The following is a 20706-nucleotide window of genomic DNA, read 5'->3' as shown; positions in this document are numbered from 1 at the left end:
TCTGAGCACAGAGCCAGGAATATGCCCTGAGCACTGCTGAGTGCAAAATAAGATGATAATAATAATAATAATAATAATAATAAAGCATTATTCAACTTACAATATTGACACCAGGACAGTGTCTCCTCTGAGGAATAGCAGTGTTTCAGAGCTACTCCCAGTACATTGCTTAGGGTTTTCTGTGTTTTGAGATAACACAGTATCCCCTCTGCTCATTTGTTCCCAGAATACATTACTTGAATCTGGTTGTGAAGAAACCAGGTAAATCCAACTAAGGGTCAGTGCACAAAGAGGCCTTACTCTGTTGTGCTGGTGAGGGTGGGGGTCGGGTCTTTACTCTAAAAAGAAAAATGTTAAGGGGCCGGAGTGATAGCACAGCAGTAGGGCATTTGCCTTGTACACAGCTATCCTAGGGGTCAGCCTAGGTTTGATCCCTGGCATCCTATATAGTCCTCCTGAGCCTGCCAAGAGCAATTTCTGAGTGCAGATCCAGGAGTAACCCCTGAGCACCAACTGGTGTGGCCCCAAAACAAAAATAAATACATAATAAAAATGTTAGGATCATGAGCATTGGAGAAAAATTAGATTAAACTGGATAAAGAGCAAGTGCACCAGGCACTTCTGGATTAAAACTGAACTAGCAACACTTTTAATTACAGCAGAGTATTTAGATAGCAGAAAAACTTTTAAGAAAAGTCAGATAATATCCCATCATGCTAATTTTACATTTTTATAATTTTTATCTTGGTTATTTAAGAGAATATGATTGGTTTTAGAAAATGTGCACTGTAGTCATTGAAGAATACCAAGCCTTCATCTGACTCTCAGTTTGGGGGAAAGGTTCTGTGTGCAGAGAGATACATTTGGAGCATCCTGCCCCATAATCCTTTCGGGAAGCATGTGCCTTGTCCTCTGTGAAGCAGTCAGCTGAGGAGCTACATTGGGGGTGGGATGCAGCTGGAAGATTCTTGCTCACCTTTTACTTCAGCTGTCACCTGGGGTTGTTCCTTAGAAAAGGTCCTTTGTCTCAAGACCTCTTATACACCCCTCACTCCAGCAAGACTCGGAATCTAAGAACAATTATCGTTCAGGAGATGCTAGTCCTCCTCTTGTTTTTCCAGGGTATCTTGGTTATTCTTGATCTTTGGGATGTTCATTTAAATCTTAGCATCAACATGTTAAGATCTTCAGTTGAGTAAAATCTGATTTGCTCACATATTTAGCTACATGTACTTCAAGCTGTGGTTTGTGTTCCAGCTTTTCAGAGGAATTGATTGATGAAGCTCTGGGGGCTGTGGCTGCTGAACTTAAGGACATGTGTGAAGAGTATGCAGAAGCTATATTCACCTCAGAATTCTTAGAGGCTGCTCCATAAAGACTCTCCATGGCTGGACCCAACGTGTCACACTGGAGAAGAAATGGTTTTGCCCATATTTGAACCCATATATACCCTCAGCTGTTCCTCCAAGCCAGAAGGTGCTGCCTTCTTCTCACCACCTTCTTAAGGAAGGAAATACCAATGAGGCTGTCTCACTCTCCTTTTTCTCATTGTCATGGCAGTTGCCTTGTCACTTAGGAACGAACTTGTTATATTCATCATTCACTCAGAATTGTAAATTATGATGATGTGTTTTCTGATTGTGTGATTTTCTATTGAAATATTATGCTCATTCCCCTGGCTCAGTTTGGTGATCAGATTGTTGTAGAATGTAATTAGTGTATTTCACATAGGGATTGTATTGCTATTGAGCCTCTAGTTGTCATTGATGCCAACAGAAAAGTGCAATTACTATATGGTCCTAACCATGACTCATGTTTCTTTTGATGGCAGTTTCCTATCAGGACACCTGTCCCTTTTGGATTATAGACTCTCATTGAGCCCAGAGGTTGGCTGCTCTGTTGCACTTAGTCAAAATTGGAAACTCAGTTCATCAGTGCTGTAGTCATTACATGTTGCTGATGGTCAGTTTTAGACTTCCCCAAGTCTTATTGTTGAGTGTTGACAACTTCTCATATATAAAACTGAATTTAGAGGAAAATTTAGAAGAATGTTTACTTCTTTAGGAGAGGCAGGTGTCTCCTGTGCCTTATTGAAGTTCCTGAGCTCAGCTCCACCTCTGATAAGGTCAATTGTTTCTAAGATTTCATCCCCTTGTATGGGAGAAGAGAACCAGCCTAGTCAACATGAAGACTTCTTCACAGAGAAAGAGGAACCTGAGAACCTTAACAGCAGGATCTGTGTGTCTTCTCAGTCAGATTTTACCAAGATCAAAGCCTCTTCAAAAAACGAAAGGCCACTACTTGGAAAATTTTTCCCTCCATTTTATGCCCAAGGCTTTTTTGGTGAAAGAAATGTGAAGAGTAACGTGAGACACCTCACAGAGTAATGTGAATCTTTTTATAACACACACAGTGTTGTCATCTGGGATTTTTTTTCTGAAGTGCAAGTATTTTAGGTGATAATTTCAGCTGCTTGATCACACTTGTTTGTGTGAAATTAATTTTTATTTAATGTTACTGTTTTCCTGCTTAGTTTTATATATCCTCAGGATTAAAGACTTCAAGGGAAATAAGTCTTTAATTTAGAAGTTACATGTGTAATTGATAGGAATGTATTATTGATGTTATTGATAGCTTAATTTGTATGGTGCTTTTTACTGTGTTCATTTTTAAAATAAACTCAATATTTTAAGATTTGGCTATGTCAAATAATTTACATCTCCTTTTTCAGGCAATGTGAAATAATTTCTAGAAATCATGAGAATGCGTATTTGATATGTAGATAGTGTTTCTCTTCCCTTACCCCCTAGGGGTAAAATGATAATAAAAACTGACATTTATTGAGCACATCATTTAATAGGCATTGCTCTATGTGCTTTCTATGTAATAATTTATTCCTCATCTGTGTGAAATAGATACCATTATAATTCACACTTTAAAATTCTAAATGCTAAATTTTAAATGCTTTTTAAATTGAAGTAACATTACAATAGTGTTAATGTTTATGCTTTTTTTTTTTGGTGTATCACCTACACTGCACCAAAATGCCCCCACCAATATTTTTCTGATGTCACTTAAAATCCCTCTCTGCTTTCAGACAGGGATTCCATCTCCCAACTTAAATTCTATATTCAAGGGTCTGGAGAGATAGCATGTGGAGGTAAGGTATTTGCCTTGCATGCAAAAGGACGGTGGTTCGGATCCCGGCATCCCATATGGTCCCCTGAGCCTACCAGGAGCAATTTCTGAGTGTAGAGCTAGGAATAACCCCTGAGCACTGCCAGATGTAACCCCCCCCCCAAAAAAAAATTCTATATTCAAAAATCTAAGGGGTTTTTGTTAGATACTATCCATTCCCTAGCTTTGTTTATATGCAATATATGAATAAGATCAGTTATTTTTCCATTTTATAGAGGAATGAAATGAGTAACCAAAATGAGGTCCTTTTTTTTTTAAGTAAATTACTTTATTTAAAGATCATGTATTATGTAGTTGCTCATACTATTTTTCTAAGACTAATCAAACTACCAATGTAAGATTCCCTCCACCATTGTGCCCAGATTTCCACCCACTCCTAAAGCCTATCCTTTTGTCAGATACGAAATAATATATTTTATATTGCTTATTTTCAGGTAAGTGGTAATAAAAATTTTTAGGTAACGCAGTAAGAAAATTTGAAAATTAATGTCTATGTGATTATTAAATCGTTGTCAGGTTTGCTAAGTGATTTGTTGCTAGTTGATTTTCTATTATTTTGTTTCTGAACATTAGGTAGTTTTGAACCCATGTTGACATCTAAGTTGATGTCTAAATTGTTCCTTTTGGTATGACTACTGAAAAAAAGTGAAATTATCACACAGCCATCCATATATTCGGCAATGCAATCTAGGAATTCCAGGCTCTGTGGTTAATATTGCATCTTTTGTGGGTCATAGTTTTAGTTGCCGACCTTCCAGAAGCCCAAGAAGGTGGGAGATGGGGGAAAGAAGGAAGGTGCCTGCACTCACTTCAACAAAATCCTGGAGATGTTAGCTCAAATATCAGCATATCTGGAGTTTTGATCATTTTGGCTTCTCTGAAGAGCTCCATGATTGAATGATAAAGCTGGGCCTTTTGCAAAGTGGCAGTAGTTAATAGTAAGTGCAGTTGGTGTGGCTTTCTCAAGGTGAGGTCTTGGCTTACCTTTTCCTCCCAAGTTTTGTCATTTTTCTTTTTTTAATTTTTTTTTTTTTTTTTTTTTTTTGTGGTTTTTGGGTCACACCCGGCAGTGCTCAGGGGTTACTCCTGGCTCCATGCTCAGAAATTGCTCCTGGCAGGCACGGGGGACCATATGGGACGCTGGGATTCGAACCGATGACCTCTTGCATGAAAGGCAAACGCCTTACCTCCATGCTGTCTCTCCAGCCCCAAGTTTTGTCATTTTTCATCTGTGCAACTAGTGTATCCATGATATTATACATCTGTATATACATCTCTTTCAAGAATAGAGTGAGTCTATGGAGTTGACTCCTGTGTTTCAGGAGATAATTTTTATCAAACCAGCCTATTCTGTAGTCGTGATCCATTAAAGATGATTACTGTTTTAATGTTCACGTGAATATATTTTCTTTCTTGTCATCACTTCTCACAGTAACCTGACGTAGTTCCTCTCTTAATCTGCTAAAGTAAGCCCAGACTCCTTTGGAGGTCTTTTCTATCTTCTCCAACCACCAGATGAACCTTCTTACCTCAAACAACTTGGGTCAGGTTTACACCTGCCTCCATATCCAGTGTCTGCTTCATAAACTCAGGCCTACTGAGAACCATGACAAAGACATAAAGATAAACTGCAAGAAACAAAAACTGTTTTACAATCAAAGTTGAATTATTATTATTATTATCTTTTTTTTTTTTTTTTTTTTTTTTTCTTTTGCTTTTTGGGCCACACCTGGTGACACTCAGGTTATTCCTGGCTATGCACTCAGAAATCATTCCTGGCTTGGGGGACCATATGGGATGCTGGGGGATCGAACCGCGGTTCATCCTAGGTTAGTGTGTGCAAGACAAGCACCCTACCGTTTGCGCCATTGCTCTGGCCCCTCAAAGTTGGATAATTTTCTGTAGCTGTGCAACTACCCCAGTGGCTAGCATTTTGTTCTTTGTGAGCCAAATTGATCATTTATAAGTTATTTTCTAACTCCCATTGATTTTCCTGTTCTGTCATATAATTTCAGAAACAAATGCATAAGGGAAGTATTTCTCTTGGCATAGGCTGTCCCAATATACAGAGATGCTCATATTGTGCTTTTGTGCTTTCCACTCTGACGTTCCAGTTTGAGAGCCCTGGTCATATGGGTATTTAACCTGTGTTAGGCTTGCCTCTAGCCTCCAGATGGCCTCTTCAGAGCAAGCCCTCCCTCTTTTTGCTCAGTAAGTACTTCTGAATTCATGGAAGAAGGACACTCTTGTACAGGGGAATCAACGGCACATCTAATCCTCAAAATACCTCTCACTTAAGCTATGCCCTGTTAACAGTGCACCTAGCAAGAACCAGATCCACTCTTGAATTCACATTGTGCATTTGGTTTTCTGACCAAACCAAAGTAGTGCTTGGGCCTACTCTAATTCAATGTTTGGGGATCACTGCCAGCTGTGCTCAAGGCGACAAATGCCAAACCCAGGCTCCAGCATATAAAGCATGCACTCCAGGGTTCAGTGTATACAGTAGGTAAAGCACTTGCCATGTACTTGCCTGACACAGGTTTGATTTTCAGCAGCACATGCTCTAAGCCCCATCAGAAATGATCCCTGAGTACAGAAATGGATAAGCTCAGGGCTGCTGGATATAGTCCTCCAAAATACAAAATTCTTTACTACTATGAGCTGTCTCTCCTATACACCCCTGTACATTTGTTCTTCAACTCCAACATCAGGAACATGACCTGCTTGTGAGGTGTGTTTTGCAGTCAAGAGCTAGCCCAAACCCTCAGAACACTGTCACTACAAAATCACATGGGATACTGGAGAGAATATTATGAGTAAGTATTGGCTTTACATGCAGCTAACCCAGGTTCAATCCCCATTCCCCTCACATCCACCAGAAGTGATCCTTGAGTGCAGACCCCTGAGTACCACTAGGTGTGTCCTGCAGAAGCAGGTGAGGCAGGAGCCCCAGAGACAAGGGTGGCTCAGGACTAACTTGAGAAGACAAATTTGGGTTGGGGAAGGGAACGTGCTCCAGAAATTACCCATTTGGTGCTGAGGGGCTGAGGATAAGAGTTACTGCTTCCCTGAGAGTGAGGAGAGAGTGTTGAGGGAGTAACAAGCAGAGAAGCAGTGACTAGGAGGCCCAGGGACAAATATATTGAGCATGCATTGGCTCTGGGAAGTAGTAAGATTTGTTAGACAATTCCTCTTAACCCCGCCGCCACCACCACCAGGGCAAAAACGAAAGGAAGAGATCCTAAGTCCATCCAGGTATGGAAAGTTCTTTTATTTGCAGCACGATATAGATTCCTTTATGTTTGTGAGAGGATGAGAATTGTCACCAGCGAAGTGCCTTTTAAAAAGGGGAGCCCCCATTAGGGCTATTGAAAGCAGCTGGATGTGTCTTCTGAAATACTGGTTTTCCAACCCAGCTGCCTGACAACAGATGAGTGACTAAAGAAACTGGTACAAAACGGAATACTATGCAACCACTAGAAAAAAAAGTGAAGTCATGAGATTTGCTTATACATGGATGGACATGGAGATTATTATGCTGAGTGAAATGAGTCAGAGGGAGAGGGATAAACAGAATTATCTCATCTGTGGGATATAAGGAAAATAAAAGTGTGGGGATGATATCCAGAGAAAATAGAGGTGAGGATTAGGAGGGCCAGTTCATGGTAGGAAACCTGCCACAAAGAGCAGAGTGCACTTAGAGAAGGGTCTACTATGAAAGGGACATGTCATTCATTAACAGTGCAAACCACAGTGTCGAGGAGAGGGAAGTAAAATGCCTGCTCTATAATCATCTGGAGTAGGGTGGGTGGGAGGAAAGAGGGCATCAGATAGGGTGAGGGAAACGACATTGGTGGCAGGAAATGCACACTGGTGACGGTTGTACTATGACTAACTCAATCATGAAAAACTATCTGTGAAAAATAAGTATGAACAACCTTGTAACCAAGGTGTTTAAATAAAAAATAAAATAATTGACCTTCTCTTCAGCTTTGTTGACCCTCGGACACTTCAGCAAAATCCTGAGTGATTCCTGTCTTGAACCAAGACCCTGGTCACCTACCTAGTACCCCAACAGCTGTTAGCCTCTGTGTGCTCAGCCCACCCATTCAGCAGTCTGTGCTGCCTGGGCCTCAGCTCTAACAAGCAGCCTATTTCTTGTCTTAGGTGTTTCAGAGATTCCCTGATCTAAATTGAGCCTGATATTGGGGATCGATTGAACCTCAGGCCCTGCTCATGTCAGGAATACACCCAGACCTTTGAGCCATCTCCCCAGGCTTTTTTTCCTGGGGCCTATTCTTAGGCCTTTTGGCTTCGGCCTCTTCACGGAATAAAGAGCAGACTTAGGGTGGTGCTGAAGTTGAGCTTTATTCTCACAGTGGCTCTGGCATAAGTCCCTAATCTTAAAGCAATGGCCCAAGAACTCTGCTGTCACCAATCTTGAGGAGTACACCCACCATCCCATGTGAATATTTTCTGTTATTCCTCAATTTCCCTTGGCTATTTCAGCACTCCAACCCTTATCCTTTTTTTTTTTTTTTAACCATATGTGCTGTGTCACGTTTTTTTCCTAGCTGACTTTCTATCTCCCAACTGGATTTTTTCCTTGTGGCTAAGTCTTTCATGACTGAGCCTGCCCCTTATTGGACTTCTCTAGCCCCACAGTGGGAAGGGTCCTTTTATGGGACAGATTAGACAGTTCCCTGCATCTACCATGTCCCTGAACCTTGACTCTCCACTGGAGTGAAAGGAGGTTGGGCCCTCACATCCTTCTGACCACTGATAACTGTTATTGGGTGCCATAAGGAAGGGCCTTTTTCTCTTGAAAGTCCAAGCCATCTGCCATATTCTTAAACCTTAGTGGCAGACTCTCCTCAGGGAGAGTTGCCACCTCAGACACATCCCCTCCCTGCAGGGATTTTGGAGCCTGTAAGTCCTCCAGAAAGAATTGAAAACAGTCCCAGTCATTTCTGGAATCTCCTCACAACAAATGCTCCTTAATTGCTCCTCTTCAATTTAGCAGCCCAGCCTAAGTTGTCCTGGTACGAATAATTGTGGGGACCTGCCTGTATTCCTCTCCACAAGCCCTGCTCCCCATAACTCATTTTGCTTTTCTTTTCTGCAGCCCTCAACCTACTGTGTTCTGTTCTTTCTTACCTTGCTGCTCTCTCCTCCCCAAGTCCTCTCTGCCTCCTCCCGTCTCGGACTAGCTCTGCTTCTGGCTCCTTAGTCTCTCTCGCCCACACACAGCTCTGTCGTCTCACCTGAAGTCAATGTAAGAGAAGCCTGCAGAAGGTCATGGTGTCCATTCAGATAAGCTCAGGATATATTCCTACATTCCTGCCACTGCTGGGACCCAGTCTATCTCTATTCCTGGCATCAGAATGCTGGGATTGAGGACAGGAGCATTCAGATCATCAGCCTATGGATTCTACTGGCCACTGCACAGTCCCTGAGATCCCCAGCCTAAACTGAGTGTGATCTAGGGAGCCCCTTATTCTGTGCCTTTCTTAGCCTCCACTCTGCCCCTTCCCTTTGGCAGCCATGGATCTCAGAGTCTGTGCAGTCACTTTTTCACCCCTAAAACCGCTTGGGAAAGGCCCCATTTGGGATCAGGAGGAAAGCAAGTCTTCAGCCACATGTCCAGCACATGGTTCTCAGGGAATTAACTAGAACCCGACAGATGTTAGGGAACACCAAGTCCCATCTACTTAGCACTTTAATTCACTAAATGACTTCATTTTTAATCTTGTTAGGTCCCCATAGCCACCCTGCCTTGTATGCCCACAGTAAACTGAACCATGTTAACCATGGGGCTGGGGTGGTAGCTCAAAGGGCTTTAGAGGTTTGGGGCCCTGAGTTTAGTCCCCAATATCTCGTGTTCCTCAGCACTCCCAGAGGGGCTCTGTTGTCATCATAAGTACCATATCACTGAGCCTGAGCACTGGACCATCGGCCAATGCTAGACTTTTGAACTGCTGAAAAGCCAATCCCCCCATATTCTTGCATAAAATGAGTTATAGTTAAAATTCCTTGTGTTCTCCATGCCTCAGTTTCCTAATTTGTGAAATGAGAATAATAGTGCCCACCCAGAGTTGTAAGGACTAAGGTTTGGCAGAGAATAAGCTCTGGCTAAATGTTAGTTCCCAGGTATGTCTCTGGGCATTCATGGAGCCTCAACACTTATTTTCTTTTCTTTTGGTCTTTGGGCCACACCCAGTGATGCTTAGAGGATACTCCCGGCTAGACACCCAGAAACTGCTCCTGGCTTGGGGGGGGGGCATATGGGACACTGGGGGATAGAACATCAATCCATGATAGGTCAGTGGATGCAAGGCATATGACCTACTGCTTGCACCATTGCTCTGGCTCCAAGACTTTTTCTTGATCTTGGTTCTCTCCTTGTGCTCTCCTGTCAGTTCCTTACTTCACCTGGCTCTTCAAACCCAACACTTGATAACTCTAAACTTGGCCCTGCCTTCCCTGGGCTCTAGCAACAGGCCTGCCCTTCACTTCTCCAGATCTGGATTCCATTCTGAAGACATAAGTCAAGAGCAGCCATGCTTTGCCCTGTGTGCACACCTGCGCTGAACACATGCCCATCTGGACATGTTGGTACCACCTTGCCCAGCAACTGCCCATCACATAGCCTTCTCTTTACAGAGCAACCTTAGTGGAATGTGTATGCATCCCTGCATCCTAATGGCTGCATTTCAGGCTGCACCTGCCAACATAGGGCACAGACTACAGGACCCCAGCATTGGAACATCCTCATTCCCTCATGCCAGTCAAGCTGCTTATTTATCTGACTGGTCCCAGGGTGGAGGGTGGAAGGGGAAAATTAGATTCTGGATTATTGTATTGTGGATTATTCATAGTAATGTGTCCATCCTGGTAAGGATAGTGGATGAGCAACCTCTCAACAAAATGGACTGACTCCGGATAAGGGATAGACTTCCCAGAGGCTAATGGAGGGCTTGCTCCCTGTCACAGCAGGGGGATGTAGGCCTGGCAGATGAAGACTACTGGCATGCACTACAAAGGAAACCTAAGATTATTTCATTTGCACTCACATAACTACACTCTACAGAGATGCAAAGATACTTAGGGCATAGGCCCACAGAAGAAAAATGTAAGTGAACTAGGAAATCGGCTGCAGTGATAGTATAGATGGAATTTCCTGCACATGGCCACCTGGTTTCTGTTCTGGTATTCATACTGTCCCCCAAGCCCAAGAGTGATCCCTGAACTCAGAGCCAGGAGTAAATTCAGCACAATTGGGTGTAACCCCCAAAAAAGAAATGGAGCCAAAACAATAGTGCAATAGATTTGCCTTGCGTACAGCCAACCTGGGTTCAGTCCTCCCATACTCCATATGGTCCTTTGTGCACTGAAAGTAGTAATTCATTGTTACTAAGTGAGGGTGACTATGTTGACTGTCTTCCTGGAGGAGTTTGATATAGACCTGGAAAGAAAACTGAGAGTCTGAATATCAGAGTGGGGCAGTATCCCTAAGCATATCTTGACAGGGGAGGGCATATTTGTAAATATATAGCACTTAGACTAAGGTGAAAGGAGGTTGGCTATTGTGGAGACCACATCTCCACAACACAGAGTCCATGACATCTCAGTCCCAGTAAGGGGAAGGAGACAGAGAGCAACTCTGACCCCTCTGTGTCAGTTGGGCAGGGCTAGGCTGCCTGTCATTCTCCAACAAACAACTTTTCTGAGCCTGGCATATGGCCCAGCAAGCACCCATGTGCCACACGCAGAAGGATCTGGCATCATAAAAATAATAATCAGTCTGAATAAAACACTAAGAAAAACTATTCTGGATGTTAAGAAACAATGACGATTCTTGTGTACTTCAAAGAAAATAACCTTGGAACAGGAATAGCAATTTCCCTAGGCTTGTTTCTTTTCTTGCCTTGAAAGCATGATTTGCTCCAGAATCCCCTGGTTGCTTCTTTCAAATCCAGATTATTTCTAAATGTAGTATCTATGGTAGCTCTGGCCCTTTCAAGCACTACATCGGTATTTAATCAATCCCTCCCTGAAATCCAATTCGTCATAGATTTCAGCCTTTCAATACATGTGCCAAAAGGCCTGCAGGGACCATTTCTGGAGTTGCTGCTCAAACCAGAGAATTGAGAACAAAGGGATTAGAGGGAGGAGATGGGGAGAGGCTGGTGGACATGGAGCAGATGGAGAGACTGTCTGCCCTGGCTGAGCAGGGTAAGCCCAACTCTGTCCTTAGCCAGGTCTGCTGCCTTTATGAATATGTTGTAATGGAGTCTATCTTTCTCAGTGTGGCAGAGGATCCTGGGCATGCTGAGAGGATGTGCCTAGACCTTAAAGACCTCGAAATCTGCTCTTAGCCTAAAGGGCTCATTGCCTTTGGCATCTGGAGAGCTGATTCTCCAGCTAACACTGCATCAGGAAAAAAATCCTAGGTGTGTTTGGAAAGAAGGGCTCATGAGCAGTGGGGTCCTCTCAACTGCCCTAAAAGCTGGACCTGAGGTGGGGGCAGGCCTTTCTCAGTGTTGACCTGCCCTCCTTGCCTCTGGAGATGGAGATGTGTGGCTTGCCCCCTTGCTCTACCACTTTTTTTTTTTTTTTCGGTTTTTGGGCCACACCTGGTGGTGCTCAGAGGTTTAGAGGTTAGTCTTGGCTCTGCACTCAGGAATTACTCCTGGCAGAATCAGGGAACTATATGGAATTTTGAGGATAGAAGCTGGGTGCAAAGCAAACTCACTGCCTGCTGTACTATCGCTCTAGATTAGATTTTACCTTTTTTTTTTTTTTTTTTGGTTTTTGATTTTTGGACCACAACCTGGGGTGCTTTAGGGGTGACTCCTGGTTCTCAGCTAATATCACTCCTGGAAGGCTCAGGGACTATATGGAATGCCAGAGATCGAACCCGGTTGGCCACGAGAAGGCAAAGACCCACCCTGCTATACTATTGCTCCAGCCCCTAATTCACGATTTTTTGCTGGAACCTGACATACTGAATGCAGCTCAATTCCTATGACCCTCTGTTTCTGTGACAGAAGGGTTGGCCCTGGGCGAGGGCACACAGAAGCTAGCTTGGCTCTGCCAAAGCTTTTAATTACCTCAGATAATCAGCTGCAGCTTTAGACACAAACAAACCCCCAAATACCCACAGTAATGTAGGAAACCTGGCTTCTATATACATACACGGATGAACTAAAATAGGAATTAATGCTATTTTTAAGAATCTAACCCCCTTTAAAATTCTAGAAAAAGCTATGAACTCTTTCCTCAGAAAGCACACCCACATAGACATATGTACATCCGCCTATCCTCCACATATATGCCCTTAACAACTACCACACAGTATACTAAGCCTATAACAGGTACACAAATACACACAAATACAAATGCACAGACACATACACACATGCACACACCTGATCACACATACATAACAAGTGCTCCTTTATACTTCCTTTTTTTTTTTTTTTTTTTTTGTGCCTCATAATTGCTAGATTCAGGCAGAACTTGGTGCAAGGTTTAGAAATAGAGCCTGCACAGAATAATTCTGAGGCCCAGTACTCTTTCTTTAAGTCTTCCTGAAGTTATCTATGTGAAAAGCTCTGTCCCTTACATATACATCTATACACCACAACACACACACATGCACATCATAGCACACATATACCACAGCCCTTTTCCTGTGAATGAGAACAGAAGCCCAGAGTGTGACCAGATTTCAAAAGAAAACAAATGAAAGACCTGCGGTCTTCTTCTTCTTCATATCTGGCATTCATTGACGCCATCCTGTTTCCTTTAATTCTGTTTGTCCTGCTCCCTTTTGCTGATGAACAAATATTACTTGCCAGCCTAGAAATTTCTAATAAAACTCTCACAGTGGGGATAAGAACCCTCCCAAGTTGAAGTGCACTATATTTTCTATATTTTAGACCAAGAAGGCTTTTGTTCAGTTTTTCTTTCATAGCTTAAATAAAATTTGAATCATAACTGTTCTCATTTTCTAAATATGTACTATTGCCATGATGCAACATTTAAAAGCATACAGCCTGTGGCTGTCCGGCTAAAGCACATTCCAGAAGAAGAGTGTCTCCAGGCACTGAGGCCTAGCTTTGTCTTCTTCCCTGAGGTATCCTTCAGAGACTTGCCAGGCCCCACAGGCAGGGAGAGTCTGCATACCTCAAGCAACAGAAGACTTTCTGAAACCTGGGCAGAGTATCAGGGAGGAGCCCGGAGGGAAGTGCAGGTTCAGGTCATGACACAGATCTCAGTGTCTTTGTGACTTGGAATTTGTGATATTTTTGTCTGTTTGTTTTTGGGTTATACATGGTGGTGCTCAGGGGTTACTCCTGGCTCTGTACTCAGAAATCACTTCTGTCAGACTTGGGGGGACCATATTGGGATGCTGGGGAATAAACTTGGGTCAGCCACGTGAAAGGCAAAGGCCCTACCTGCTGTGCTATCACACTGACCCCTGTGATACACTTTCTCATGGAAACTGAATTCTCAGTACAGATGTGAGGAAGCAGTTCCCCATCCTCACGACAAGGTTTGCAGGGCCACCCACACCTGCTCACACGTCCAGGTGTGGCCAATCTGACATGACTTGAATAAGGATGCAGAGATGAAATCCTATCAGGCTGTCAGGGGTGGATTATCTGCTGTGAATAATATGGTTGTTAGAAGTGGCTATGCCCTCTGACACAGAGGTTGTTCCTGTTGAGATCTGAATTCTGAACAAGAAGGGACGCCATTTTGTAAAAGCCACATGGCAGGCTTCTTCTTAGGTTCTGAGCAGGGAGAAAAACACCATTTTGTAAAGACCACATGGTGTGAACCACAGGCTGGTCTTCAGAAGCCTATTTCCATAGATCCTACCTTAGTCTACCTGGCCATACTAGATAGCCTATCAGGGAAGGACAAGGGAGCAATAGGAAGGTACCACTAGACAAGAGCCAATTATTTTAAAGATCATCAGAAAGCTAGAACCTCCCTATATCCCTATCCTATATAATCCCATTCAAGACCTTGGGTGGGGTTCTTTCATCCCTCATGGGAGAGAAACCTGACCAGTCAGTTAGGAGCTATTGGCAGGCGGAATAAAGTTTAAACTTTACTCCAATTTGTGTGGTCTCATCCTTCGATTTCTGGACCCTAACAGTTCCTGTCCACTCCCCAAGTCTATTTTTTAAAGCCTCCTTTGAGCTTCTGAGATATGGCTACCTGCCAATAAATTGCCTCTGACTGAAGAAAGTGTTACAGTCACAAACAGCATGTCACATGCTCTGTGTCTGGCCCTCCAAGACCTCTACCAGCAGGCTCTCTGATCCAGCAACATATCACTGCTTCTCCTGGCATTCAGGGGTGATGGGTATAAGGAGAGAGGGTAGAGGAGACCACTTTACCTCTGCCAGTGGCTTATTCTCTCTACCTTCATAAGAGGTGTGAAGAGACAGGGCTGAGCTAGGAGCTAGAGGTCTTCTGCCAGGATCTGGAGTGATAGTACAGAAGGCAAGGTGTTTATCTTACATGCAACCATCTGGAGTTCAATCCTCAGCATCCCATATGGTCTCTTGAGCTCCACCAGGAGTAACTCCTGAACACTGCTGGTTGTGGGCCTCCCCCCAAAAATATTGGTCCTCTGCCACCAGGACCTTATTTGGTGGAGCAAGTAATCAGACAGGCCTAGAGGTACTTCTACATGGATAGGCCCTGAGTACTAAGCACCAAAGTTTCTTGCTGTCAGAAACAGCTTCTAGAATCCACAGCCTAGAATCCACCACTTAAAACCTAAAAGAGAAGAGTGGCATGGCCCCACCTACACCCCAGTACTGATCTATCTAATGCATTCCCACTCTCCCTTAGAGTACCACACCCCACTCTCCCTTAGAGAGGCTGCTTCCCAGGAATACTTTCTCCTTCCAGGATTTGCCTTTAGAAATGAATTTACATAAAATAACCAGAACAGATTCTGAGCTGCCTCTCTATTCCCTGGCCAGGATGTTTCCTGGATTGACTGCCATTCTTCAGCCGATAATTTAATTGGCACCTGCCTGGTGAAAAGTCTCCCGCTGTGGTTTACTGGGAGCAGCTTGGAAACGAATGTTTCTGTCTCTACGAAAAGGCTGCCATGCCCCTGTCCCCAGAGTGTCCTTTCACTCAGCGTGTAATCTAGTATATCTTTAATAAGTGGAGTCAATTCACTTTCGAAACCCTTGTAAAAATCCAGCCTTTTAGTCATTCGGACCAGAAGCATTCAAATTCCAATATGAATAGAGAGCCTTAGCAGTGCTGGCCGGAGATCTGCCTGGGGGATTAGGTTGGCAGAATTGGAGGAGGCAGTTGTTGACTCTGCCCCAGATAAGATTTCCCTGCTCTGGAGAATCCTATTGACTCCACGCTCCAGAGTACCCCACAAGTGGCCATGGAAAATGAGCAGACCTGGGAAACCTGGTCTGAACCTGGGAGTAGAAAGACAGCTTTGGTGGGGAACTAACCCAGACGGCTCCCAGAGAAGCTATCCTGTACTTTCCGTCTGATTCTGGCCTTATTTTCTCTTGTTTTCTACTCTCCAGTGGTGAAGGTGAGATCACAGGCATCAGAGGACTGAGTCTGGGAGTACTTGTTCCAATACTCATTGTCTAAATGACCTAAATAGATACTTGCCATCTTTGAACCTCTGTTTCCTTATCTACAACATAGAAAGTCATAATAATGCTTCCCTTGGGATGAAAAAACAATTCAATGGACTGGAACACATATTTTTCATGCAGGAGTCCTATGTTCAATCCTAGGCACTGCTTGTCCTCCATCTGGCCCAGATTGTCTAACACTGAGCCAGGACTAGTCTTACCCACGTGTGGCCCCTCCTCCCCCAAATAAAACAAAATAATGGTAGTAACAGTATCTTTCTCATGTTACAGTTGGGAAAGAAATAGAGCACATCCTAGGAAGAGCCTAACAGAGAGAGACATAGTTTTGAACAAAGTCTGGAGGAAGAATGGACAGAATGACCCTGTCTTGGGTGGTCCTTTCTTACAATGACTTTAGCTCAGCTTTTATGAGAAAAAACTGCCTGAGATCAAAGCAATATAGGGAGGATCATCTTTCGGGAGTTAAGACTAAGATACTTAAGAGAACTTAGCAACAAGTAGAGATGCTGCCTCTACACGGTAGAGCGGCACAGGGCAAGTGGGGAAGAGTCAATAGGAGCTGCTAGCACTTGGCAGATGTCTGGGGCTGAGACTTTGTATTCCTCTGCCATAGAGCCTGCCCGCCTGACATCAATTCAGACTTCCCCCCCATACCTCCTGGGAAGGCTGTGGTGGGGATACACTTGGTTTAGACAGGGGAAGAGAGAGGAGATTGTATTGCAGATAAGTTCTGTCAATGACGCTACAGCTCTATAGGAGTGTAGGAGTGACATGAGCTGGGAGTCGGTCGGGCAGGGAGTCAGGCAGATAAGTCTCCTCCCTGCTCCCACTTCAATCTCACAATCCATTTGAGAACCACCTTTATTTAGGGCAGTTTGACAATGTACCATGTTTAGGGAAATGTGTATATCCTTGAGGAACTCTAAGGAATTTCCCACGCAAGATACTGTTTTGGGGCAGGGTGCTGGTGGTGGTGGGGCGGTGACCCAGTAGCATCCATAAAGTCATATGAGACTGTTAAACTATAAAGTGGTACAACAGGGACTAGGGCAATACAGGGGTTAATGCTCTTGTCTTGCATGTGGTTGACCCAGGTTTGAGTATATGAGGTCCTCTGAAACCACCAGGAGTGATTCTTGAGTACAGAGATAGGAGTAAGCCCTGTGTATTATTGGATGTGACCCCCAAACCAAAAATTTAAAAAATAAAATTAAGGGACTGAAGAGACAGTACAGTGGGTAGGGTGCTTGCCTTGTACAGCTTGCTTGTAGTTGACCCAGGTTTGATCCCCAGCATCCCTTGTGGTCTCCCAAACACTGCCAGGAGTGATCCCTGAGTGTGGAGTCAGGAGTAAGCTCTGAGAAGTGCTCAGTGTGGTCCCCCAAACTCAAAAAGTTAAATATTACATAGCTGTCAAAAAAGAACAAACCAAATTATAGCCAAATCCTAAAAATAGGATTAAGGGTGAATGTGAGCTGCAGAAGCACTCTCCAGCAGGGGCCACTGTGAAGCTCTTGATGTCCACTTCCAGGTATATCTAGTTTGTCACTCACAGAGAAGAAAGAACTTTAGAAGATAGATTGGAACAATGCCTATTTGGAGGAGCAGAATGGACAAAGATGAAAACAAACAAACAAACAACACTACCAAAAAGAAACCAAACAGAGAAAACCATTGTGTTCACTTTGTGGGAGATTCCTGAGAGGAAGACTTGGGTGATAGTATAGCAGAGTATAGTATAGCAGGAGGGAACTTGCCTTGCACACACTGGTCCAGGTCCAATTCTCAGAATCTCAAATGGTCCCCTGAGCACCACCAGGAGTGGTCCCTTTTTGCAGAGCTAGGAGGAAGCCGAGAGTACCACTGGGTGTAGCATAAAAACCAAACAAATAAAAAACAAACACATAAACGAAGAGGCTTGAGTCAGTATGATCCTTGGGGAGCTTCAGCTACTACCCTCTTGTATCTCCTTAGTATTTGGCCAACGTGGACACAGCTGGAAATGTGGAACAATCACGGGATGTAGAGTGAGGAGCATGTAGTTCAGAGAAGCCTGAGAGGATAAGCATATCTGAGGCAAGATGGGTCAGAGCTAGAGTAGGTGTAGGTGATGTGCTGATATGAACAAAGCCATCATTTGTTACACAATCAATTATGTAATCAGGTTGTGATTTTATGCCCTTGTTGACAACGTGTCACTGTTGCATTAGTAACCAGGAACCACAGGTAATTCTTCCCCATTGAGTGCTTGCTTTCACTACCTTATCATCTACAACTGTGTTGGTTTTCTGAGTCCTGGAATCTGCCATAAATAAACAATGTGGTGTGTGGTCAGCACAGGAAAGCGTGATGCTGAGGTCAGGGCATATATTTGCTCAGTGACTGTTCAGGCATCTGGCCAAGTGTGGGCTTCTTCTGGAGCATAAATGCAAGGGCACTTTCCTAGCAAACTTTAGATTTTGACCCAGTTCCTAATGTGTAAGTGGTCTAAGGGTAACATGAAGACAACTGGACTTGCTGGAAGCCAACAATTTTTGACATCAAATTAACACTAACTCAGCTCCAACTGCAGAAACTAAGGAGGTGGATTGTGGCTATGTTGCCGAGGAAGTAGATGAGGGTCCCTTGATCTATGATGCAGCTGAGAGGACCACAGCACCTCTTTCACCAACTGGCTCACCACAGCGTCTCTCCTTAGGCAGTGCTACATCTTCCTCCAGCTCCACTCTCCCACAGTTACTAGAAAACCTTCCTCTCCAAAATGCTCTTTGAAATCCCTTCTCTAGGGATCACCACCTGAGTGAGCCCCAAGTCTCAATAGCAGTAAGTATAGACACAGAAAAGACCACTAAAGACTTTCATCTAAAGACTTTCATCTGACCAAGTTCTGTCTCAATCTTCTCGACTCACTATTATCAGTCTCAGTCAAGGATGTCACTTGGTCCACCCATTCTCCTGCTCCGAGCTTCATTGCTGTTCATAGACTTATGTGCTGTTTACAGAGCTGTTCACAGAGTTGCCATCGGGGCACTGCTATTCAAACCTCCTGAACAGAGGAGTGACCAGACAGACCTAACCACCAGTCATAGCCATGTCCAGTAAGAAAATGAGAGTAGCTTGGAATGATTGCCTTCCCTAGGCTACGTTGGCTTTGTATACTGCCACTTACCTTTCCAGGTGCTTGGACACTAATGTCCAGGCAGCAGGTCTGGAATGTTGAGTAGTGGTCCCAGACTCACTCTTAGCCCTGAATGCCTGCAGCTTTCCCACCTATGTACATCTGTATCTGTCTCTGAACACGGGCAGCTGCAAGTTTTGTCTATCTGTCAAACTTGGCTGGTCACTCAGTGGTAGAAGTGGAATGGACTGTGGTCAGAATTAAGGTTCTGGGTCCAAGTTTTGGACAACGGGTTCAATTGGAACCTAATGTAGTCGAATAGCACGAATGCTCAGGAGTCATGGGGCTGATTCTTGCTTGTCTCATAGGCAGCCGAGGTCAGCGTCTCTAAATTGCTAGTTATTCCTTTCTTCAATTAAGGGCTATTCTTCTGCTGTAGGAAGTTTACTCCCACCAGTTAATCTAATGGCCCTGAGTGCTGATGTGTTTGCACAGTCTGAAGGCAGGGCCGGAACTTCCTTGGCAGCTGGGAACAGCTACAGCTTGCACACCGGAGGGTGGAGGGGTAAACAAGGAGGGATTTTTTCTTTTGGAGTCCAGACTGCACTTCAGATAGGGGCTGGGCTGCAGGCAGTGTGAATGACAGGAAGTCATGAATCAAATCAGGAAGTGTCTTTCCGGTGACAAATCCCCTCCAGCGTTGGCACTTTATCTTCCCACCTGGGAAATGGGAGTGGGAAGTGGGTCTAGTTGGAAGATTTCTGCAATTCCATCTACTTGGCACCTCCCCTTAACTCTTCACTGACCGTCCCTTTCCAAAGCAGCTTTTTTGGGATTGTTGCTGGCTAGAATAATGGGGAGGGTTCTTAGTTTCCACTTCAGCACACCTTGAGAGAGCAGGACATATTTACCTGTGTGAACACGAACACGTACATACGTGATGGTACTAGTATGTATTCCCTGGCAGGTTTATTGCTTTTCAAATAGCCACAAGTCTGTGACCATTTATACCCACAGACCAGCTGGCCACACCTGGGCATTATCTGAGTAGTCAGTCTCTGTGCCTACCGGCAGAGAATGACAGGACAGTGAGCACAAGAAGAACACAGTGCCAGAAATCAAATCCAGCACGATCCAGAAACTCCTCAGCCACTTCTTACTGGTCCATGGAGGTTGTACAAACAGCTGAGACAATCCTCAAGAGCTAAATGACTAGTGTTTGGCCCATCAATTAAGTCCTCATGGCTTGTGCTACTGCTGGTGCCCCTGTGGTGAAGGAGGTCGACGCAGACACCACCAAATCATGGGTCAAGATGTTTTTGTTTTTGCTTTTCTTTTTTTTTAGGTTTTTGGGCCACTCGTGGTAGTGCTCAAGGGTTACTCCTGGCTCGGCACTCAGGATTCACTCCTGGGAATGTTTGGGGGGGAATCAAAGGGAATGCAAAGAATTGAAACAGTTGTCAGCATGCAAGGAAAGTACCCTCCCAGTGTACTATGGCCCAAACCGATCCAAGTCCCCCTGCTGAGGCAGCACTGATTCCGGACTGAACCCTGACTGAAATCCTAATCCTAGTGTCCTCAGCCGAACACCCTCAGGCTCCCATTCTGCTGCTCACTGGACGGCCAGCACCCCAGCCAGGCTTTGAGACTCTGGGAAAGACTTGAGGGGTCTCAAACTCGTGGCCCGCAAAAGGCCCTCCGTACAACATTTTATGGCCCTGC

The 20706-nt window shown here is 44.3% G+C and overlaps 1 protein-coding gene across 1 annotated transcript in view; it reads left to right on the top strand.

Annotated features, from left to right (window-relative positions):
• Positions 1–2692, top strand: part of KIAA0753 (KIAA0753 ortholog) — a 64085-nt gene extending 61393 nt beyond the window's left edge. Inside the window, exon 19 of the mRNA XM_049786964.1 lies at positions 1258–2692. Coding sequence (XP_049642921.1) covers positions 1258–1375 — 118 coding nt within the window. The 3' untranslated portion in view covers positions 1376–2692. The remainder of the gene's footprint in view (positions 1–1257) is intronic.
• Positions 2693–20706: the final 18014 nt, after the last annotated feature.

The sequence above is a fragment of the Suncus etruscus genome, chromosome 1 (genome assembly GCF_024139225.1).
Source record: "Suncus etruscus isolate mSunEtr1 chromosome 1, mSunEtr1.pri.cur, whole genome shotgun sequence".
Classification (NCBI taxonomy): Eukaryota; Metazoa; Chordata; class Mammalia; order Eulipotyphla; family Soricidae; genus Suncus; species Suncus etruscus.
The sequence above is the reverse complement of the archived record's forward strand: the minus strand, read 5'-3'. Positions and strand labels throughout refer to the sequence as shown.